Raw genomic sequence first — 23,662 nt, 5'->3', positions numbered from 1 at the left:
GCAGCAGGCCTCCTCCTCAACCAACAGTAGGCTATGGAATCATCAACAGATGGTGGACCACAGAGCAGCAGGCCTCCTCAACCAACAGTAGGCTGTGGAATCATAAACAGATGGACCACAGAGCAGCAGGCCTCCTCAACAGACATTCACTGTTGCCTGAAGTTGTTTAATATGCTGTGTTAGTGTCAGCCTGGCCTGGCAGAGCTGACCAGCAGGGCTGAGCAGCAGCAGATCCTCTAGTCGGGTGGATGTGGATGTTCTGATTGGCTGCCATGCAAAGCAGAAGTCCAGCACCAGCCAACCCCATCCCGCCACAGCCCTCCCCCCCACCCCCGCCCTCTCCACTCCCAGTCAACTCACAGTGGCTGCCTCCCAAATGGAAACCTAACCTATAGTGCACAACGTTTAACAAGCAGTCCTAGGGAATAGGGTGCCATTTAAGAACAGTGACAGGTCTAGTGCAGCTAATCAGACCACCCTGTTGGACCCAAATGGTAACTGTTACAGAGTGAAACCAGCACCCTGTGAAAATCTGACTTGGTGGATTAGGGTTGTGGAATCAGATTAAGGTGGTAGGAGCTGCCTGAGACTGTAATGAACAAACTGAGAGGTTTTTCTCTTTCATTAGTAATCTATCAACATTCAGAGAGAGAGAGAGAGAGAGGCGCGAGGGATACGTAATGTTTCAACGTCCACTATGTGAGAGGAGGAGACTAGTACAGTAACAACTAGGCCCTGAGGGGGAATCTATACACACTAGGGGGGGTCAGTCTGGCCAGCGAGTCAGCAACAAAGCTGTTCCTACTCTATCATGTCTAAACACACTGGGGGGGAGGAGATCAGTCTGGCCAGCGAGCCAGCAACAAAGCTGTTACTACTCTATCATGTCTATACACACTGGGGGGGAGGAGATCAGTCTGGCCAGCGAGCCAGCAACAAAGCTGTTACTACTCTATCATGTCTATACCCACTGGGGGGAGGGGGGGGGATCAGTCTGGCCAGCGAGCCAGCAACAAAGCTGTTACTACTCTATCATGTCTATACCCACTGGGGGGAGGGGGGGATCAGTCTGGCCAGCGAGCCAGCAACAAAGCTGTTACTACTCTATCATGTCTATACACACTGGGGGGAGGGGGGGATCAGTCTGGCCAGCGAGCCAGCAACAAAGCTGTTACTACTTTATCATGTCTATACCCAATGGGGGGAGGGGGGGATCAGTCTGGCCAGCGAGCCAGCAACAAAGCTGTTACTACTCTATCATGTCTAAACACACTGGGGGGGAGGAGATCAGTCTGGCCAGCGAGCCAGCAACAAAGCTGTTACTACTCTATCATGTCTAAACACACTGGGGGGGGGGGATCAGTCTGGCAAGCGAGTCAGCAACAAAGCTGTTCCTACTCTATCATGTCTAAACACACTGGGGGGGAGGAGATCAGTCTGGCCAGCGAGCCAGCAACAAAGCTGTTACTACTCTATCATGTCTATACACACTGGGGGGGAGGAGATCAGTCTGGCCAGCGAGCCAGCAACAAAGCTGTTACTACTCTATCATGTCTAAACACACTGGGGGGGAGGAGATCAGTCTGGCCAGCGAGCCAGCAACAAAGCTGTTACTACTCTATCATGTCTATACACACTGGGGGGGGGGGGGGGGGGGGGGGGGCTCAGTCTGGCCAGCGAGTCAGCAACAAAGCTGTTACTACTTTATCATGTCTAAACACACTGGGGGGGAGGAGATCAGTCTGGCCAGCGAGCCAGCAACAAAGCTGTTACTACTCTATCATGTCTAAACACACTGGGGGGGGGGGGGGGGATCAGTCTGGCCAGCGAGCCAGCAACAAAGCTGTTACTACTCTATCATGTCTAAACACACTGGGGGGGAGGAGATCAGTCTGGCCAGCGAGCAAGCAACAAAGCTGTTACTACTCTATCATGTCTATACACACTGGGGGGGAGGAGATCAGTCTGGCCAGCGAGCCAGCAACAAAGCTGTTACTACTCTATCATGTCTAAACACACTGGGGGGAGGGGGGGATCAGTCTGGCCAGCGAGCCAGCAACAAAGCTGTTACTACTCTATCATGTCTAAACACACTGTGGGGAGGGGGGGGATCAGTCTGGCCAGCGAGCCAGCAACAAAGCTGTTACTACTCTATCATGTCTAAACACACTGGGGGGAGGGGGGGATCAGTCTGGCCAGCGAGCCAGCAAGAAAGCTGTCACTACTCTATCATGTCTATACACACTAGGGGGGGGGGGGGGGGGGGATCAGTCTGGCCAGCGAGCCAGCAACAAAGCTGTTACTACTCTATCATGTCTATACACACTGGGGGGATGGGGGGGATCAGTCTGGCAAGCGAGTCAGCAACAAAGCTGTTACTACTCTATCATGTCTATACACATGAGGGGAGGTGGGGGGGGGGGGGGATCAGTCTGGCCAGTGAGCCAGCAACAAAGCTGTTACTACTCTATCATGGCAAGTCAGTCCCACGAGAGAGCACAGTTTTCCAACTTCCACAAACAGTCATCTTGTACTGCAGGCAAAGGTCAACTGGTTTGGTCAATTACATTCCAATAGCTTTTTGGAATTTCAGTTTACATAAGTGAATTTAAATGGAATTGACCCCCCCAACCCTGGTCTGAATTGTGAATAGTACAGTAAGCTGTTCACAGGAAAGTTAAAGCACTCACACACAGCTAAACAGTGCATAGGGGACAAACAGTTAGGAAAGATTTAAAGGTCCCGAACACTCATTCTGATTCCCATGGAAAAGTGCCTTTTGAGTGACAAAAACATCACCCACAATATTTTTCACCTATAAAACATTTCAACATGTGAAGTTAGGAAGTCTGAAAGGACAGATTGAGTGGGCGGGGACCTAGCAGGCTGAGTGGGCGGGGACCTAGCAGGCTGAGTGGGCGGGGACCTAGCAGGCTGAGTGGGTCGGGGACCTAGCAGGCTGAGTGGGCGGAGACCTAGTAGGCTGAGTGGGCGGGGACCTAGCAGGCTGAAAGGACAGATTGAGTAGGCACGGAGATAGTTGACTGAGTGGGCGGGGACCTAGCAGGCTGAGTGGGCGGGGACCTAGAAGTCTGAAAGGACATATTGAGTAGGCACGGAGATAGTTGACTGAGTGGGCGGGGACCTAGCAGGCTGAGTGGGCGGGGACCTAGCAGGCTGAGTGGGCGGGGACCTAGAAGTCTGAAAGGACAGATTGAGTAGGCACGGAGATAGTTGACTGAGTGGGCGGGGACCTAGAAGTCTGAAAGGACAGATTGAGTAGGCACGGAGATAGTTGACTGAGTGGGCGGGGACCTAGAAGTCTGAAAGGACAGATTGAGTAGGCACGGAGATAGTTGACTGAGTGGGCGGGGACCTAGAAGTCTGAAAGGACAGATTGAGTAGGCACGGAGATAGTTGACTGAGTGGGCGGGGACCTAGAAGTCTGAAAGGACAGATTGAGTAGGCACGGAGATAGTTGACTGAGTGGGCGGGGACCTAGAAGTCTGAAAGGACAGATTGAGTAGGCACGGAGATAGTTGACTGAGTGGGCGGGGACCTAGAAGTCTGAAAGGACAGATTGAGTAGGCACGGAGATAGTTGACTGAGTGGGCGGGGACCTAGAAGTCTGAAAGGACAGATTGAGTAGGCACGGAGATAGTTGACTGAGTGGGCGGGGACCTAGAAGTCTGAAAGGACAGATTGAGTAGGCACGGAGATAGTTGACTGAGTGGGCGGGGACCTAGTAGGCTGAGTGGGCGGGGACCTAGCAGGCTGAGTGGGCGGGGACCTAGCAGGCTGAAAGGACAGATTGAGTAGGCACGGAGATGATCCCTTATTGCTGTGACTTCAAATCAGTGTAGATGAAGGGGAGGAGACGGGTTAAATAATTGTCTTGAAGCCTTGAGACATTTGAGACATTGAATGTGTATGTGTGCCATTCAGAGGGTGAATGGGCCAGACAAAAGATTGAAATGTCTTTGATGTGAAGTGTCTTTGTATGGTAGTAGGTGCCAGACGCACAGGTTTGAACTGCAACACTAGTGGGGGTTTTTCCAACTCAGTATTAGGAAGGTGTTCCTAATGTTTGGAATACTCAGGGTATATTATCTCTCAGACAATGTTCATAATTCATGACTATCAATGATGTCAAGAAGTTTGTATGAATCTCCTGTTTGAAATGTCTCTCGGCGTAATGACATGACAACTGTGTTGTTATTTTTTTTGGACAACCCTTCCCCTTGCTTTTGTTCCACGCTGGCTAAAGACCTAGCTAGCCAGCAACTTCTCTAGCAAACACCAGACACAGATGAAAGTAGAAACCTATAAGTACATTTGCCTTAGAATAGATGAATAGGGGAAACCTCTAATTATATTGGTTGACACACTGCAGTCAACCTTAGGCATCAGTTGACTAGCTAACTAGCTATGTAAACCATAGTCCTCTGCAAACACGCCTTCTGCCATGTTGGTTACTAGGACGAAACCTTACTTAAAAAAAGGTACTTTTGAGATATTAATATAAGTATTTTAAATGTTGATGGAATTAGAGTGAAAAATAATTGTATTTCAAAATCTAAATATATTCCATATTTGAGAGAACAATATAAGAAGTGTAACGACGCTAAGATGGTGTCTGTATCATGTACGGTTCACAGACCTATGGCTACGTTTACACAGGCAGCCCCAATTCTGATCTTTTCTTCACTATTTGGTCTTTCGGCCAATCAGTTTAGCTCTGAAAAAAAGATCTGATGTGATGAAAAGATCTGATGTGATGAAAAGATCTGATATGATTGATCAAAATACCAATTAATGAAGAAAGAAATATCAGAATTGGGCTGCCTGTGTAAACGCAGCCGTAGGGTTTAAAAAGGGCCTAAACTGGCCACTTTCATCATGATTTTCCCCAAAACTGTTGGTGATACAAATAGAAAAATCAGGTCAAACATCCTTCCTCCCAATGAAGTTACTACGTGAGCATTGCCAGAACAATCTGACATACAGAAAATATTTTCGGCCTACACTGGCGTGGAATCGCCAATAGCATTCACAAAGTATTTATATGTGTGTGGCATATAAAGAGTAAAAAATGGACTTACTATGTTGATGAGTGTGAGGACATAGTTCTGTACGTGCTCCTTGCCATGGAAGCGCACCACAGAGTCGTCCACAGCCAGCAGCACCTCGATGTTGTAGTCGTCCTTCTTGGCGTGCCGCCGTTTGCGCTCAGACTCTGTCAGCTTGAGCTCCAAGAGGTCCAGAGCACCGGGGAGGTCAGCAATCCCAAAGTCTGTCACTGTGTGGAGGAGAAGAGACATGAGGAATTACAACAAGGAACATTTAGCATACATTTAGCACATTTAGCATATTCATGTAAACATGAACAGCATGTTCAAGTAACATAGCAACATTTAGCTTACATGAGGAATTACAACAAGAAACATAGCAACATTTAGCCTACAGCAAGCATGTTTACATGAGGAATTACAACAAGTAACATAGCAACATTTAGCCTACAGCAGGCATGTTTACATGAGGAATTACAACAAGTAACATAGAAACATTTAGCCTACAGCAGCATGTTTACATGAGGAATTACAACAAGTAACATAGCAACATTTAGCCTACAGCAGCATGTTTACATGAGGAATTACAACAAGTAACATAGCAACATTTAGCCTACAGCAGGCATGTTTACATGAGGAATTACAACAAGTAACATAGAAACATTTAGCCTACAGCAGCATGTTTACATGAGGAATTACAACAAGTAACATAGCAACATTTAGCCTACAGCAGCATGTTTACATGAGGAATTACAACAAGTAACATAGAAACATTCAGCCTACAGCAGCATGTTTACATGAGGAATTACAACAAGTAACATAGCAACATTTAGCCTACAGCAGCATGTTTACATGAGGAATTACAACAAGTAACATAGAAACATTTAGCCTACAGCAGCATGTTTACATGAGGAATTACAACAAGTAACATAGAAACATTTAGCCTACAGCAGCATGTTTACATGAGGAATTACAACAAGTAACATAGCAACATTTAGCCTACAGCAGCATGTTTACATGAGGAATTACAACAAGTAACATAGAAACATTTAGCCTACAGCAAGCAGCATGTTTACATGAGGAATTACAACAAGTAACATAGCAACATTTAGCCTACAGCAAGCAGCATGTTTACATGAGGAATTACAACAAGTAACATAGCAACATTTAGCCTACAGCAAGCAGCATGTTTACATGAGGAATTACAACAAGTAACATAGCAACATTTAGCTTACAGCAGCATGTTTACATGAGGAATTACAACAAGTAACATAGCAACATTTAGCCTACAGCAGCACGTTTACATGAGGAATTACAACAAGTAACATAGCAACATTTAGCCTACAGCAAGCAGCATGTTTACATGAGGAATTACAACAAGTAACATATAAACATTTAGCCTACAGCAAGCATGTTTACATGAGGATGAGGAGGTAGTATGGCCTCCTCTCCCATGGCTCCCAATTCCCTATTTAGTGCACTCCTCGTAGGTGCTTCACAACATTAAAAATGGAAAACGGTGCCATCGGGGACATAACCTACGAGTTTGCTGCTCAAGCGTTGGTCAAAAGTAGTGCACTTAAATAGGAAGAAATATGGGACACAACCAAGCTTTGGAATTGTCTCGTGTCGTCTCAATGATGCAGACAGTCCAGACATGAACAGGAGAGACTGTGCAAGGCTGAACTGAGACCTGTACAATGATGTAGACAGTCCAGACATGAACAGGAGAGACTGTGCAAGGCTGAACTGAGACCTGTACAATGATGCAGACAGTCCAGACATGAACAGGAGATACTGTACAAGGCTGATCTGAGACCTGTACAATACAACGACCCCTTGATCCCATCACCTGAACACTATCTCCAATCATACATAAACAACAGCATGACATGCCAACATCCTCTTCCTGCTCAACCCCCTCAACATCCTCTTCCTGCTCAACATCCTCTTCCTGCTCAATCCCCTCAACATCCTCTTCCTGCTCAACCACCTTAATATCCTCTTCCTGCTCAACCCCCTCAACATCCTCTTCCTGCTCAACCCCCTCAACATCCTCTTCCTGCTCAACCCCCTCAACATCCTCTTCCTGCTCAACATCCTCTTCCTGCTCAACCCCCTCAACATCCTCTTCCTGCTCAACCCCCTCAACATCCTCTTCCTGCTCAACCCCCTCAACATCCTCATCCTGCTCAACATCCTCTTCCTGCTCAATCCCCTCAACATCCTCTTCCTGCTCAACCCCCTCAACATCCTCTTCCTGCTCAACCCCCTCAACATCCTCTTCCTGCTCAACCCCCTCAACATCCTCTTCTTGCTCAACCCCCTATGTACACTGTATATGATGACAGAAACCTCTGTATGGTCCATATCTGGAATATAATGTTGATGTCCCGTACGTCAGAGACATCATCTTCTGTAATATACAACTTAAAGAAACAGGTGACTGTGCATTCTCAGTAGGATATGATTTGGCATTTTAGTTATTTTATTTTTAAGCTGCATCTGTCCCTGGAAAATGACTCGGCGAAATGCAACAGTTACCTACCTACCTGTAAAGTCAACAATGGAAAGAACGGAAACCATCCGAAATAACAGTTAAGTACAATAGCAAAACAAAATAATGTTTTTAATTTCCTTATTGAACATTATTGTTGTCAACAGCAACAGGAATGTGTCTGGATAAAATGTGTTATTACCATGTAGAAACAGCCTGGTGTTATAAAACATAGAGTGTGGCTATGGGCAGCTGGGAATTATCACATTCCACCATGACGGCAAGGAATCTCTGCCACCTCACTACGCTGTCTGAGACCCACACACTAGACCAGACGGGCATCCAGCCTGGGCTCAATACTATTCCAAATCGAGGACTTTCAGCGCTTGCTCTAGCCTGCTTCCTTATGCAGACAGTTCCAGGAAGGTGAATCGTATAAATGTTCCTAGGTGAGAAACAGCACAGCATAGAGAAGAGAAAATACTACTGTGTCGTTAGAACGAATACTTGGAATCTGTCGGACAAATAATAGGCTGCCACAGAGGAAGGTTCGTCTCAGTGGCTGGAAATACAAGGGCTCTCTATGTGTCTAAGGTCCAATCATCCTCTACTCTACTCTATAGAAATACAAGGGCTCTCTATGTGTCTAAGGTTCAATCATCCTCTACTCTACTCTATAGAAATACAAGGGCTCTCTATGTTTCTAAGGTCCAATCATCCTCTACTCTACTCTACTCTACTCTACTCTATAGAAATACAAGGGCTCTCTATGTGTCTAAGGTCCAATCATCCTCTACTCTATAGAAATACAAGGTCTCTCTATGTGTCTAAGGTCCAATCATCCTCTACTCTATAGAAATACAAGGGCTCTCTATATGTCTAAGGTCCAATCATCCTCTACTCTACTCTATAGAAATACAAGGGCTCTCTATGTGTCTAAGGTCCAATCATCCTCTACTCTATAGAAATACAAGGGCTCTCTATGTGTCTAAGGTCCAATCATCCTCTATTCTACTCTATAGAAATACAAGGGCTCTCTATGTGTCTAAGGTCCAATCATCCTCTATTCTACTCTATAGAAATACAAATATAGACTCTCTATGTGTCTAAGGTTCAGGCATCCACAGGAGGTTGGAGATAGCAGCTGTCCATTGGACATGATTGAGATAATTACAGGACAAACTGAGAGAGGTTTTGCATGCTGTCTGTGACAATGTGACAAACTGAGAGAAGTGGTTAAACTTGACAAATAGGAAGTATGGTTGTAAATGGCCCAGCCAGCTGCCTACGTTCCAGTACTTTCAGAACCACATCATGGTTGTAAATGGCCCAGCCAGCTGCCTACGTTCCTGTACTTTCAGAACCACATCATGGTTGTAAATGGCCCAGCCAGCTGCCTACGTTCCTGTACTTTCAGAACCACATCATGGTTGTAAATGGCCCAGCCAGCTGCCTACGTTCCAGTACTTTCAGAACCACATCATGGTTGTAAATGGCCCAGCCAGCTGCCTACATTCCAGTACTTTCAGAACCACATCATGGTTGTAAATGGCCCAGCCAGCTGCCTACATTCCAGTACTTTCAGAACCACATCATGGTTGTAAATGGCCCAGCCAGCTGCCTACATTCCAGTACTTTCAGAACCACATCATGGTTGTAAATGGCCCAGCCAGCTGCCTACATTCCAGTACTTTCAGAACCACATCATTACAGCCTGACTGCTGTAAGACCGTCAGTGGTAACCCGTCACTCTGAATACGTTGGCGAGAAGTTTCTCTGAGACAGGGCGGTTTGATATGAACCGCGGAGGAAACGTTCTCCGCACGCTGTCACGGTCACCGGGGTGACTTTGTTGTTATTGTTACTAGACCCGCGGGGAGCGCATGGGATATAATCCATACGTCACACCGTACTGATGGTCTGAATGGTATGCATACGACCATAGTTACAATGGTAACTTCCATTCTAGTATCAGATAGGAGTTCTTTGGCTTGTAACCATAGCAGATCCCTTTTGGTGCTCTGTAGAACCCTTTTTTAAAGGTTCTATAAAGAACCATGCTCATGAGGTTCTAAATGGAACCTGTATGGTGATATGAAGAACCCTTTCCTCAGGTTCTATATTCACGGGTTGCACGTTGCGTCACAGTATTGTTTTGAACGTTGGTTTTAGGACTGACGGCCGACTGAGCATTCTACTCAATGCATCCTCATCGGGCGCTGATGACGGGGTGATCTGAAAGTGCATAACTGAGGCTTGAAAACAAAAATGACATTTATAAAGGCAAATAAATAGTATGAAAACCTTTTGTCATCATTTTGATGTCGCCAGATTGACTTTAGCTGCAGTATAACGTTAGCTAGCTAGCTAAGCTTGAGGGGAGACCTCCAGATTTTAACTGGCTAATGTTAGGGTCCTTTATAGAACATTTATGGAGAATGGTTCTATAAAGAACCTTCTTTAATCTTAAAGGTTCTTTGTAGATCCTATTGAAAACCATACAGGGTTTTATTCTGGTCAGACATGTTATGTTGTTAAAATTGCATAGGTGTTATTATTGACAAGTTGAAACAAGTGAGCTTCCTCTGGAACAGCTGGGGTCCCTGAGGAGAGAATTGAGACCCACTGACTGATTTAGTCAGCTGTTCTCAACTAACACAAGGCCATAACATGAGTCTTTCACAGGACACCATCACTGGCCATTGTCATATCTAATATGTAATGGCATAACACAACACAACACATCAGATAAACTGACATGACACTAACTCACAATTGCACAAAAAGAGCTGTGCGTAAACCACGCCCCCAAAAATTCTAATGAGCTACATTTGAATTATCACTAAAAGAAGAAAGAACCATTTTCTGAACTGTAAAGAACCCTAGTTCTGAACTGTAAAGAACCCTAGTTCTGAACTGTAAAGAACCCTAGTTCTGAACTGTAAAGAACCCTAGTTCTGAACTGTAAAGAACCCTAGTTCTGAACTGTAAAGAACCCTAGTTCTGAACTGTAAAGAACCCTAGTTCTGAACTGTAAAGAACCCTAGTTCTGAACTGTAAAGAACCCTAGTTCTGAACCGTAAAGAACCCTAGTTCTGAACCGTAAAGAACCCTAGTTCTGAACCGTAAAGAACCCTAGTTCTGAACTGTAAAGAACCCTAGTTCTGAACTGTAAAGAACCCTAGTTCTGAACTGTAAAGAACCCTAGTTCTGAACTGTAAAGAACCCTAGTTCTGAACTGTAAAGAACCCTAGTTCTGAACTGTAAAGAACCCTAGTTCTGAACTGTAAAGAACCCTAGTTCTGAACCGTAAAGAACCCTAGTTCTGAACCGTAAAGAACCCTAGTTCTGAACTGTAAAGAACCCTAGTTCTGAACCGTAAAGAACCCTAGTTCTGAACCGTAAAGAACCCTAGTTCTGAACTGTAAAGAACCCTAGTTCTGAACTGTAAAGAACCCTAGTTCTGAACTGTAAAGAACCCTAGTTCTGAACCGTAAAGAACCCTAGTTCTGAACTGTAAAGAACCCTAGTTCTGAACCGTAAAGAACCCTAGTTCTGAACCGTAAAGAACCCTAGTTCTGAACTGTAAAGAACCCTAGTTCTGAACTGTAAAGAACCCTAGTTCTGAACTGTAAAGAACCCTAGTTCTGAACTGTAAAGAACCCTAGTTCTGAACTGTAAAGAACCCTAGTTCTGAACTGTAAAGAACCCTAGTTCTGAACTGTAAAGAACCCTAGTTCTGAACTGTAAAGAACCCTAGTTCTGAACTGTAAAGAACCTTAGTTCTGAACTGTAAAGAACCCTAGTTCTGAACCGTAAAGAACCCTAGTTCTGAACTGTAAAGAACCCTAGTTCTGAACTGTAAATAACCCTAGTTCTGAACTGTAAAGAACCCTAGTTCTGAACTGTAAAGAACCTTAGTTCTGAACTGTAAAGAACCCTAGTTCTGAACTGTAAAGAACCCTAGTTCTGAACTGTAAAGAACCCTAGTTCTGAACTGTAAAGAACCTTAGTTCTGAACTGTAAAGAACCCTAGTTCTGAACTGTAAAGAACCCTAGTTCTGAAATGTAAAGAACCCTAGTTCTGAACTGTAAAGAACCCTAGTTCTGAACCGTAAAGAACCCTAGTTCTGAACTGTAAAGAACCCTAGTTCTGAACCGTAAAGAACCCTAGTTCTGAACTGTAAAGAACCCTAGTTCTGAACTGTAAAGAACCCTAGTTCTGAACCGTAAAGAACCCTAGTTCTGAACTGTAAAGAACCCTAGTTCTGAACTGTAAAGAACCCTAGTTCTGAACCGTAAAGAACCCTAGTTCTGAACTGTAAATAACCCTAGTTCTGAACTGTAAAGAACCCTAGTTCTGAACTGTAAAGAACCCTAGTTCTGAACCGTAAAGAACCCTAGTTCTGAACCGTAAAGAACCCTAGTTCTGAACTGTAAAGAACCCTAGTTCTGAACTGTAAAGAACCCTAGTTCTGAACTGTAAAGAACCCTAGTTCTGAACTGTAAAGAACCCTAGTTCTGAACCGTAAAGAACCCTAGTTCTGAACCGTAAAGAACCCTAGTTCTGAACTGTAAAGAACCCTAGTTCTGAACTGTAAAGAACCCTAGTTCTGAACTGTAAAGAACCCTAGTTCTGAAATGTAAAGAACCCTAGTTCTGAACTGTAAAGAACCCTAGTTCTGAACTGTAAAGAACCCTAGTTCTGAACTGTAAAGAACCCTAGTTCTGAACTGTAAAGAACCCTAGTTCTGAACTGTAAAGAACCCTAGTTCTGAACTGTAAAGAACCCTAGTTCTGAACTGTAAATAACCCTAGTTCTGAACTGTAAAGAACCCTAGTTCTGAACTGTAAAGAACCCTAGTTCTGAACCGTAAAGAACCCTAGTTCTGAACTGTGAAGAACCCTAGTTCTGAACTGTAAAGAACCCTAGTTCTGAACTGTAAAGAACCCTAGTTCTGAACTGTAAAGAACCCTAGTTCTGAACTGTAAAGAACCCTAGTTCTGAACTGTAAAGAACCCTAGTTCTGAACTGTAAAGAACCCTAGTTCTGAACTGTAAATAACCCTAGTTCTGAACTGTAAAGAACCCTAGTTCTGAACTGTAAAGAACCCTAGTTCTGAACTGTAAATAACCCTAGTTCTGAACTGTAAAGAACCCTAGTTCTGAACTGTAAATAACCCTAGTTCTGAACTGTAAAGAACCCTAGTTCTGAACTGTAAAGAACCCTAGTTCTGAACTGTAAATAACCCTAGTTCTGAACTGTAAAGAACCCTAGTTCTGAACTGTAAAGAACCCTAGTTCTGAACTGTAAAGAACCCTAGTTCTGAACTGTAAATAACCCTAGTTCTGAACTGTAAAGAACCCTAGTTCTGAACTGTAAAGAACCCTAGTTCTGAACTGTAAATAACCCTAGTTCTGAACTGTAAAGAACCCTAGTTCTGAACTGTAAATAACCCTAGTTCTGAACTGTAAAGAACCCTAGTTCTGAACCTTAAAGAACCCTAGTTCTGAACCGTAAAGAACCCTAGTTCTGAACTGTAAAGAACCCTAGTTCTGAACTGTAAAGAACCCTAGTTCTGAACTGTAAAGAACCCTAGTTCTGAACTGTAAAGAACCCTAGTTCTGAACCGTAAAGAACCCTAGTTCTGAACTGTAAAGAACCATTTGAAGAGCTCAAAGGGCTATTTGAGGCATTATGGTTCCACATAGAACCATCACTTTTCCCGAAGAACCCTTGAGGAACCCTCATTGTTTTAGTGTGTATGACTGTACATCACCTTTACAGTCCCAGACACTGGAGAGGGAATCTACGGCACCTATAACAGTAGGACAGCCTACCGCCAGATGCTCAAGCTATTGTTCACGGACAGGAGGGAATTCATAGAGGAGTCAGGTCCATTTTAACTGTAGAGCAGAGAGACAGACTTTTCCCCCAGTGCTTTCATAGGGGCCGAGCATTCCTCACAGCTGGTGCAGTGAACAGTCTGTCTGCTGTGTGTGTGTGTGTGTGTCTGCTGTGTGTGTGTGTGTGCATGAGTGTGTGTGTGCTTGTGTGCACTCACCCCTCCTCTCTCCACTACATTGGTGGTGTTCCCTTTCCTTACCTTCATTGTGGAGGTCCTTCCTTGTTTGGACTGGTTCACTTTTGATGGCAGATCTCCTGTAGACCACATGGACACGACCTTTCACCTCCACATCCTGCTGACCCTTCTCTAGAGGCTCGATGAAAAACTCCCCGTTATCAGTCCGGATCAGGCCTGCCTGGAAAAAAACACAGCTCTTCACATAATGTGGTTTAAAGTACTTAAGTAAAAAATACTTTAAAGTACTTAAGAAGTTGTTTTGGGGAGTATCTTTACTTTACAATTTATATTGTTGACAACTTTTACTTTTACTACATTCCTTAATAAGAAAATAATGTACTTTTTACTCCATACATTTTCCTTGACACCCAAAAGTACTGGTTACATTTAGAATGCTTAGCAGGACAGGAAACTGGTCCAAGTCATGCCCTTAACAGAACATCCCAGTAGGGATCTACTGCCTCTGATCCGGAGCACTCACTAGACACACACACTTCATTTTGTAAATTATGGCATGTGCCCCTGGCTACCTGAAAATTATATTATTATTTATTTTGTAAATGTTGTATTGTGCCCCTGGCTACCTGAAAATTATTATTATTAATATTTTTACATGATGCCATCTGGTTTGCTTAATTTCAAATGATTTTAAATGATTTATACTTTTACTTTTCATACTTAAGTATATTTTAGCAACTACATTCACTTTTGATACTTAAGTATATTTAAAACCAAATACTTTTAGACTTTTACTTAAAATATAATTTTACTGGGTGACTTTTACTTTAGATATTTACTTTTTTCCAACCACTATTCACATTGGTACCTATAACCACAGGCCTCTACATAAGTACACAGGCCTCTACATAAGTACACAGGTCTCTACATTAGTACACAGGCCTCTACATAAGTACACAGGCCTCTACATTAGTACACAGGCCTCTACATAAGTACACAGGCCTCTACATGAGTACACAGGCCTCTACATTAGTACACAGGCCTCTACATTAGTACACAGGCCTCTACATAAGTACACAGGTCTCTACATTAGTACACAGGCCTCTACATAAGTACACAGGCCTCTACATTAGTACACAGGCCTCTACATAAGTACACAGGCCTCTACATTAGTACACAGGCCTCTACATAAGTACACAGGCCTCTACATAAGTACACAGGCCTCTACATAAGTACACAGGCCTCTACATTAGTACACAGGCCTCTACATTAGTACACAGGCCTCTACATAAGTACACAGGCCTCTACATTAGTACACAGGCCTCTACATAAGTACACAGGCCTCTACATAAGTACACAGGCCTCTACATTAGTACACAGGCCTCTACATTAGTACACAGGCCTCTACATTAGTACACAGGCCTCTACATTAGTACACAGGCCTCTACATAAGTACACAAGCCTCTACATTAGTACACAGGCCTCTACATAAGTACACAGGCCTCTACATTAGTACACAGGCCTCTACATAAGTACACAAGCCTCTACATTAGTACACAGGCCTCTACATAAGTACACAGGCCTCTACATTAGTACACAGGCCTCTACATAAGTACACAAGCCTCTACATTAGTACACAGGCCTCTACATAAGTACACAGGCCTCTACATTAGTACACAGGCCTCTACATTAGTACACAGGCCCCTGTATTACTACACTCAGTGTTCAAAGGTTGTTGATTGGCCCTTCACAAGCCCTTAGTATCAGCCCTCGGTATGGAAACACAACTTCCCCAGTATAATACCAGGCTGTGTACTATAACCCCAGTATAATACCAGGCTGTATACTATAACCCCAGTATAATACCAGGCTGTGAAATATAACCCCAGTATAATACCAGGCTGTATACCATAACCCCAGTATAATACCAGGCTGTGTACTATAACCCCAGTATAATACCAGGCTGTATACTATAACCCCAGTATAATACCAGGCTGTGTACTATAACCCCAGTATAATACCAGGCTGTATACTATAACCCCAGTATAATACCAGGCTGTATAATATAACCCCAGTATAATACCAGGCTGTATACTACAACCCCAGTATAATACCATGCTGTATAATATAACCCCAGTATAATACCAGGCTGTATACTATAACCCCAGTATAATACCAGGCTGTATAATATAACCCCAGTATAATACCAGGCTGTGTACTATAACCCCAGTATAATACCATGCTGTATAATATAACCCCAGTATAATACCAGGCTGTATACTATAACCCCAGTATAATACCAGGCTGTGTATTATAACCCCAGTATAATACCAGGCTGTGTATTATAACCCCAGTATAATACCAGGCTGTATACTATAACCCCAGTATAATACCAGGCTGTATACTATAACCCCGGTATAATACCAGGCTGTATACTATAACCCCAGTATAATACCAGGCTGTGTAATATAACCCCAGTATAATACCAGGCTGTATAATATAACCCCAGTATAATACCAGGCTGTATAATATAACCCCAGTATAATACCAGGCTGTGTACTATAACCCCAGTATAATACCAGGCTGTATAATATAACCCCAGTATAATACCAGGCTGTATAATATAACCCCAGTATAATACCAGGCTGTATAATATAACCCCAGTATAATACCAGGCTGTATAATGTAACCCCAGTATAATACCAGGCTGTATACTATAACCCCAGTATAATACCATGCTGTGTACTATAACCCCAGTATAATACCAGGCTGTATACTATAACCCCAGTATAATACCAGGCTGTATACTATAACCCCAGTATAATACCAGGCTGTATACTATAACCCCAGTATAATACCAGGCTGTATAATATAACCCCAGTATAATACCAGGCTGTATACTATAACCCCAGTATAATACCAGGCTGTATACTATAACCCCAGTATAATACCAGGCTGTATACTATAACCCCAGTATAATACCAGGCTGTATAATATAACCCCAGTATAATACCAGGCTGTGTACTATAACCCCAGTATAATACCAGGCTGTATAATATAACCCCAGTATAATACCAGGCTGTATACTATAACCCCAGTATAATACCAGGCTGTATACTATAACCCCAGTATAATACCAGGCTGTATACTATAACCCCAGTATAATACCAGGCTGTATACTATAACCCCAGTATAATACCAGGCTGTATACTATAACCCCAGTATAATACCAGGCTGTATACTATAACCCCAGTATAATACCAGGCTGTATTCTATACCCCTGTATAGTTTCTCTGGGAGTGGGAACCCACCTAAAGTGAACTATGTGGACACATAGATGAACGTTGGCAGTAGAATGGCCTTACTGAAGAGCTCAGTGACTTTCAACGTGGCACCATCATAGGATGCCACCTTTCCAACAAGTCAGTTTGTTACATTTCTGCCCTGCTAGTGCTGCCCCGGTCTACTGTAAGTGCTGTTATTGTGAAGTGGAAACGTCTAGGAGCAACAACGGCTCAGCCGCAAAGTGGTAGGCCACACAAGCTCACAGAACAGGACCGCCGAGTGCTGAAGCGCACTTCGCTTAAAAATATTCTGTCCTCGGTTGCAACACTCACTACTGAGGTACAAACTGCCTCTGGAAGCAACGTCAGCACAAAAACTTTGTCTGGAGCTTCATGAAGTGGGTTTCCATGGCCGAGCAGCAGAATTCACCTTAAAAAGCTATTTTTTTTAATGATTTCCCTTCTCTTCCATATCCATCCTTGAGTAATCTCCTCTTCTTTCAAGTTGTAATTGTAGAGGAGATTCTAATTATCAAAAGGAAGTTAGCCTACAGTGTATGGAGGAATCAATGGGGAAATTACATAGGTCGAAATAATTGAGATCATTATTTCAACATTCAACAATGTTACTTTCAAAACTATTGGAAAACGTTAGACTGTGTGTTTTTCTCCAAGGAAATTGTATGTCTGATTGTTCAGTCTAGCGTCTCTATTCATACGGTTTTATTCAATAGTTTCGACAATAATAGTAAAAAAAAAAATAAGAAGGAAATATTCAATTGTGGGGCTACTGTGAGGTAAACTCATTTTAAACCAATCACTGGAGAGGCAGAGGTCCATAATGACCTCTAAACTGTACAAAGGACACAAGACCAGCTCTCTCTCTGTGTCTCATCTCAACTCTGTATGACCCCTAAGAGTTTGATTCAAAGCAAAGAGAGAGAGATGGCAGAGCCCAGGGTCTTCCGTACTGGTTCTGAGAGTATTTCATGAGTCCAGACTCCAGAGCCATGCCATCTGGCACAGTCATTTCTGCATGATTGTAGAGCACTCCTTTCCTCTCTAATCCTCCCCTCTCTTCCTTTCCTCTTCTCCTCTCCCCCATCCACCCTCTCCTCTCTCCACTTGTCTTCTCCTCTCTTCCTCTCCTCTCTCCATCCACCTCTCCTCTCTTCTCTCCTCCTCCATTCCCCTCTCTCCCTCCTCTCTCCTCCTTTCCTCTCTCCTCCTCGCTCTTCTCACTCCTCCCTTCCTCCTCTCCCCCATCCACCCCTCTCCTCTCTCCACTTGTCTTCTCCTCTCCTCATCCACCTCTCCTCTCTTCTCTCCTCCTCCTCCTCCTTTCCCCTCTCTCCCTCTTCTCTCCTCCTCCTCCTATCCTCTCCTCCTCGCTCATCCCCTCCTCCTCTCTTCTCTCCTCCTCCTTTCCCCTCTCTCCATCTTCTCTCCTCCTCCTCCTATCCTCTCTTCCTCCTCTCCCTCCTCTCTCCTCCTCTCCTCTCTCCTCCTCCTCTCTTCTCTCCTCCTCCTTTCCCCTCTCTCCATCTTCTCTCCTCCTATCCTCTCCTCCTCCTCTCCCTCCTCTCTCCTCCTTTCCTCTCTCCTCCTCCTATCCTCTCTCCAGACTATAATTAACCATTTCAGTTCTCCAGTAGTTTGATGATGCAATCCCATGACAGAGAGAAGTTAACAATTACTCTCACATGTATAAATGGGAGAAGACATTTGTTCGGTTATGTCATTAACAGTCGTGGATTCCTTTCAGAAATGTGTCAACACCCGTAAACTTAGTTGAAATGTGTGACACGGTACATTGTGTTGGATGTGATGCTTTAGAGTCTGTACTCATGTCCAACATTCTCTGAGGAACCCACACCCTTTCCTTTAGAAAATACAGTAGGCCATCATTATACTGGTAAAAAAGGGGAAGAAAAACACATATGCATTTTGGCAGGGAGAGATATGTATTTCCAGATCCCAGACAAAATGATACACAACTTAATATGCACAGGAAGTGAGAACAACTGTTTTGCAGCCAAATAACCCCTATCATAAAGAATCCTCAGCATCTTCTCATACATAACTCGCTGTGAGGAAAAACAAAGTCACAAGTTGGACAGGTACCAGTAACACACTGGAGGTGGTGTAGCCTATAGGAAAGAACGGAGGGATCCATCACTTTAAAACCAGGAAATGCCAGGCAAAGAAATGTATGAATACTTCCTCTGTGGTATTTTCTTTTACCAGCCAGCTGGCTGGTGGGCGGAAACTGAACTGGGGCTGTCTGGGGGGGGGGGGGGGGGGGGGGGCGTCTAGCTACACCACTCTAGAACGCTACAGCAGCCAAACATCTGGGAGGCTGGGAGAGGCGATGGGGGAATAGCCTGGCCTACTGAGTCTAATGGGAGGCTGGGAGAGGCAATGGGGGAATAGCCTGGCCTGCTGAGTCTAATGGGAGGCTGAGAGAGGAGATGGGGGAATAGCCTGGCCTACTGAGTCTAATGGGAGGCTGGGAGAGGCAATGGGGGAATAGCCTGACATACTGAGTCTAATGGGAGGCTGGGAGAGGCAATGGGGGAATAGCCTGGACTACAGAGTCTAATGGGAGGCTGGGAGAGGAGATGGGGGAATAGCCTGGCCTACTGAGTCTAATGGGAGGCTGAGAGAGGAGATGGGAGAATAGCCTGGCCTACAGAGTCTAATGGGAGTCTGGGAGAGGAGATGGGGGAATAACCTGGCCTACTGAGTCTAATGGGAGGCTGAGAGAGGAGATGGGGGAATAGCCTGGCCTACAGAGTCTAATGGGAGGCTGGGAGAGGAGATGGGGGAATAGCCTGGCCTACTGAGTCTAATGGGAGGCTGGGAGTGGCAATGGGGGAATAGCCTGGACTACTGAGTCTAATGGGAGGCTGGGAGAGGAGATGGGGGAATAGCCTGGCCTACTGAGTCTAATATGAAGCTGAGAGAGGAGATGGGGGAATAGCCTGGCCTACTGAGTCTAATATGAGGCTGAGAGAGGAGATGGGGGAATAGCCTGGCCTACTAATGGGAGGCTGGGAGAGGCGATGGGGGAATAGCCTGGCCTACTAATGGGAGGCTGGGAGAGGCAATGGGGGAATAGCCTGACATACTGAGTCTAATGGGAGGCTGGGAGAGGCAATGGGGGAATAGCCTGGACTACAGAGTCTAATGGGAGGCTGGGAGAGGAGATGGGGGAATAGCCTGGCCTACTGAGTCTAATGGGAGGCTGAGAGAGGAGATGGGAGAATAGCCTGGCCTACAGAGTCTAATGGGAGTCTGGGAGAGGAGATGGGGGAATAACCTGGCCTACTGAGTCTAATGGGAGGCTGAGAGAGGAGATGGGGGAATAGCCTGGCCTACAGAGTCTAATGGGAGGCTGGGAGAGGAGATGGGGGAATAGCCTGGCCTACTGAGTCTAATGGGAGGCTGGGAGTGGCAATGGGGGAATAGCCTGGACTACTGAGTCTAATGGGAGGCTGGGAGAGGAGATGGGGGAATAGCCTGGCCTACTGAGTCTAATATGAAGCTGAGAGAGGAGATGGGGGAATAGCCTGGCCTACTGAGTCTAATATGAGGCTGAGAGAGGAGATGGGGGAATAGCCTGGCCTACTAATGGGAGGCTGGGAGAGGCGATGGGGGAATAGCCTGGCCTACTAATGGGAGGCTGGGAGAGGAGATGGGGAAATAGCCTGGCCTACTAATGGGAGGCTGGGAGAGGAGATGGGGGAATAGCCTGGCCTACTGAGTCTCATATCGAGGCTGAGAGAGGCGATGGGGGAATAGCCTGGCCTACTGAGTCTCATAACGAGGCTGAGAGAGGCGATGGGGGAATAGCCTGGCCTACTGAGTCTAATATGAGGCTGAGAGAGGCGATGGGGGAATAGCCTGGCCTACTGAGTCTAATATGAGGCTGAGAGAGGAGATGGGGGAATAGCCTGGCCTACTGAGTCTAATGGAAGACTGGGAGAGGAGATGGGGGAATAGCCTGGCCTACTGAGTCTAATATGAGGCTGAGAGAGGAGATGGCCTGGCCTACTGAGTCTAATATGAGGCTGAGAGAGGAGATGGGGGAATAGCCTGGCCTACTGAGTCTAATATGAGGCTGAGAGAGGAGATGGGGGAATAGCCTGGCCTACTGAGTCTAATATGAGGCTGAGAGAGGAGGCACAGATGGTGGAACAGCTCGGCCTGCAGATTCTAATGGGGCTCACCTGGTGGAGCTTTAAAACAACCACTGATCGTTTCCCTGCTTAACTGATTAGGTGGTCCTGTCATCGTGGCTCAACTGGTAAGAGTTGAGTGTGGTGCTGTCAACATCAAGGTTGTGGGTTCAATTCCCACAGGGATCACATAGACACACTGAAAGAAATATACACTCAGTGTACAGTACGTTTCTACGGTTAAAAAAAAAACCTGACAAGTGTAATAACTGTCTAAGGAAAGTGTAATAAAGTGCTCACACACTCTATATATGTAATGGATATAATAACTATGCATTCATACTATGACTCCCACTCTGTGGAATGTCCACCACCCTCATTTGACATGTCTGCTAAAGTGTTTTTATCTGGTTCTTCAATGATAGACGGAACACACTTGGATTTTATACAAGACCCATAAAATCCAACTTATCACATGGAATGTGCACGGGCTTCATGATGGGGGGGGGGGGGGAAAAGCACAAGGTTCTTAAACACTTAAAGAAATTGTCAGCAGATGTGGTTGACCTGCAAGAGTTACATAAAAAAAAGTAACTTTTTAAATGGAATATTTGCAACGAGATTCGTCTTCCTCTGACGAGGAGTATGAAGGATCGGACCAATATGCAGCGTGGAACGTGTCCGTGTTGATATTTATTAACACTGAACACAAAAAAAACAAAATAACAAGTAGAACGAACGAAAACGAAACAGTTCTGTCTGGTGAAGACACAGAGACAGAAAACAATCACCCACCACTAAAACGGGGAAAAACAGGCTACCTAAGTATGATTCTCAATCAGAGACAACAAACGACACCTGCCTCTGATTGAGAACCATACCAGGCCAAACACACAAATACTACATAGACTACCCACCCCAACTCACGCCCTGACAAAACTAACACAAAGACATAATAAAGGAACTAAGGTCAGAACGTGACAATTTTTAAAGAGGATCCGAGGATCCGAAGATGGTGCTGGCTAAAGCTAAAACTGGCGAGTGTAGAGAGTATAGAGATATTGTTATCCACGTCGGCACCAACGATGTTAGGATGAAACAGTCAGAGATCACCAAGCGCAACATAGCTTCTGCGTGTAAATCAGCTAGAAAGATGTGTCGGCATCGAGTAATTGTCTCTGGCCCCCTCCCAGTTAGGGGGAGTGATGAGCTCTACAGCAGAGTCTCACAACTCAATCGCTGGTTGAAAACTGTTTTCTGCCCCTCCCAAAAGATAGAATTTGTAGATAATTGGCCCTCTTTCTGGGACTCACCCACAAACAGGACCAAGCCTGACCTGCTGAGGAGTGACGGACTCCATCCTAGCTGGAGGGGTGCTCTCATTTTATCTACCAACATAGACAGGGCTCTAACTCCTCTAGCTCCACAATGAAATAGGGTGCAGGCCAGGCAGCAGGCTGTTAGCCAGCCTGCCAGCATAGTGGAGTCTGCCACTAGCACAGTCAGTGTAGTCAGCTCAGCTATCACCATTGAGACCGTGTCTGTGCCTCGACCTAGGTTGGGCAAAACTAAACATGGCGGTGTTCGCTTTAGCAATCTCACTAGGATAAAGACCACCTCCATTCCTGTCATTATTGAAAGAGATCATGATACCTCACATCTCAAAATAGGGCTACTTAATGTTAGATCCCTTACTTCAAAGGCAATTATAGTCAATGAACTAATCACTGATCATAATCTTGATGTGATTGGCCTGACTGAAACATGGCTTAAGCCTGATGAATTTACTGTGTTAAATGAGGCCTCACCTCCTGGCTACACTAGTGACCATATCCCCCGTGCATCCCGCAAAGGCGGAGGTGTTGCTAACATTTACGATAGCAAATTTCAATTTACAAAAAAAAAAAATGATAACGTTTTCGTCTTTTGAGCTTCTAGTCATGAAATCTATGCAGCCTACTCAATCACTTTTTATAGCTACTGTTTACAGGCCTCCTGGGCCATATACAGCGTTCCTCACTGAGTTCCCTGAATTCCTATCGGACCTTGTAGTCATAGCGGATAATATTCTAATCTTTGGTGACTTTAATATTCACATGGAAAAGTCCACAGACCCACTCCAAAAGGCTTTCGGAGCCATCATCGACTCAGTGGGTTTTGTCCAACATGTCTCTGGACCCACTCACTGTCACAGTCATACGCTGGACCTAGTTTTGTCCCATGGAATAAATGTTGTGGATCTTAATGTTTTTCCTCATAATCCTGGACTATCGGACCACCATTTTATTAAGTTTGCAATTGCAACAAATAATCTGCTCAGACCCCAACCAAGGATCATCAAAAGTCGTGCTATAAATTCACAGACAACACAAAGATTCCTTGATGTCCTTCCAGATTCCCTCTGTCTACCCAAGGACGCCAGAGGACAAAAATCAGTTAACCACCTAACTGAGGAACTCAATTTAACCTTGCGCAGTACCCTAGATGCAGTTGCACCCCTAAAAACTAAAAACATTTCTCATAAGAAACTAGCTCCCTGGTACACAGAAAATACCCGAGCTCTGAAGCAAGCTTCCAGAAAATTGGA

General features: G+C 44.7%; 1 protein-coding gene across 2 annotated transcripts in view; it reads right to left on the bottom strand.

Moving 5' to 3' along the window:
- The window catches only part of LOC110531531 (A disintegrin and metalloproteinase with thrombospondin motifs 14), a 153,750-nt gene that overhangs the window by 81,711 nt on the left and 48,377 nt on the right, over nt 1-23,662 (bottom strand). For both annotated transcript variants that reach the window (XM_090228786.1, XM_090228789.1), the window contains exons 3-4: nt 13,674-13,830; nt 5,103-5,299 (exon numbers count right to left, since the gene is read on the bottom strand). In XM_090228786.1, coding sequence (XP_090084912.1) covers nt 5,103-5,299; nt 13,674-13,830 — 354 coding nt within the window. The remainder of the gene's footprint in view (nt 1-5,102; nt 5,300-13,673; nt 13,831-23,662) is intronic.

This window comes from Oncorhynchus mykiss, unplaced genomic scaffold, assembly GCF_057628025.1.
Source record: "Oncorhynchus mykiss isolate SJ-2025 unplaced genomic scaffold, ASM5762802v1 scaffold101, whole genome shotgun sequence".
NCBI classification, from domain to species: Eukaryota; Metazoa; Chordata; class Actinopteri; order Salmoniformes; family Salmonidae; genus Oncorhynchus; species Oncorhynchus mykiss.
This window is presented reverse-complemented; position numbering and strand designations above follow the sequence as displayed.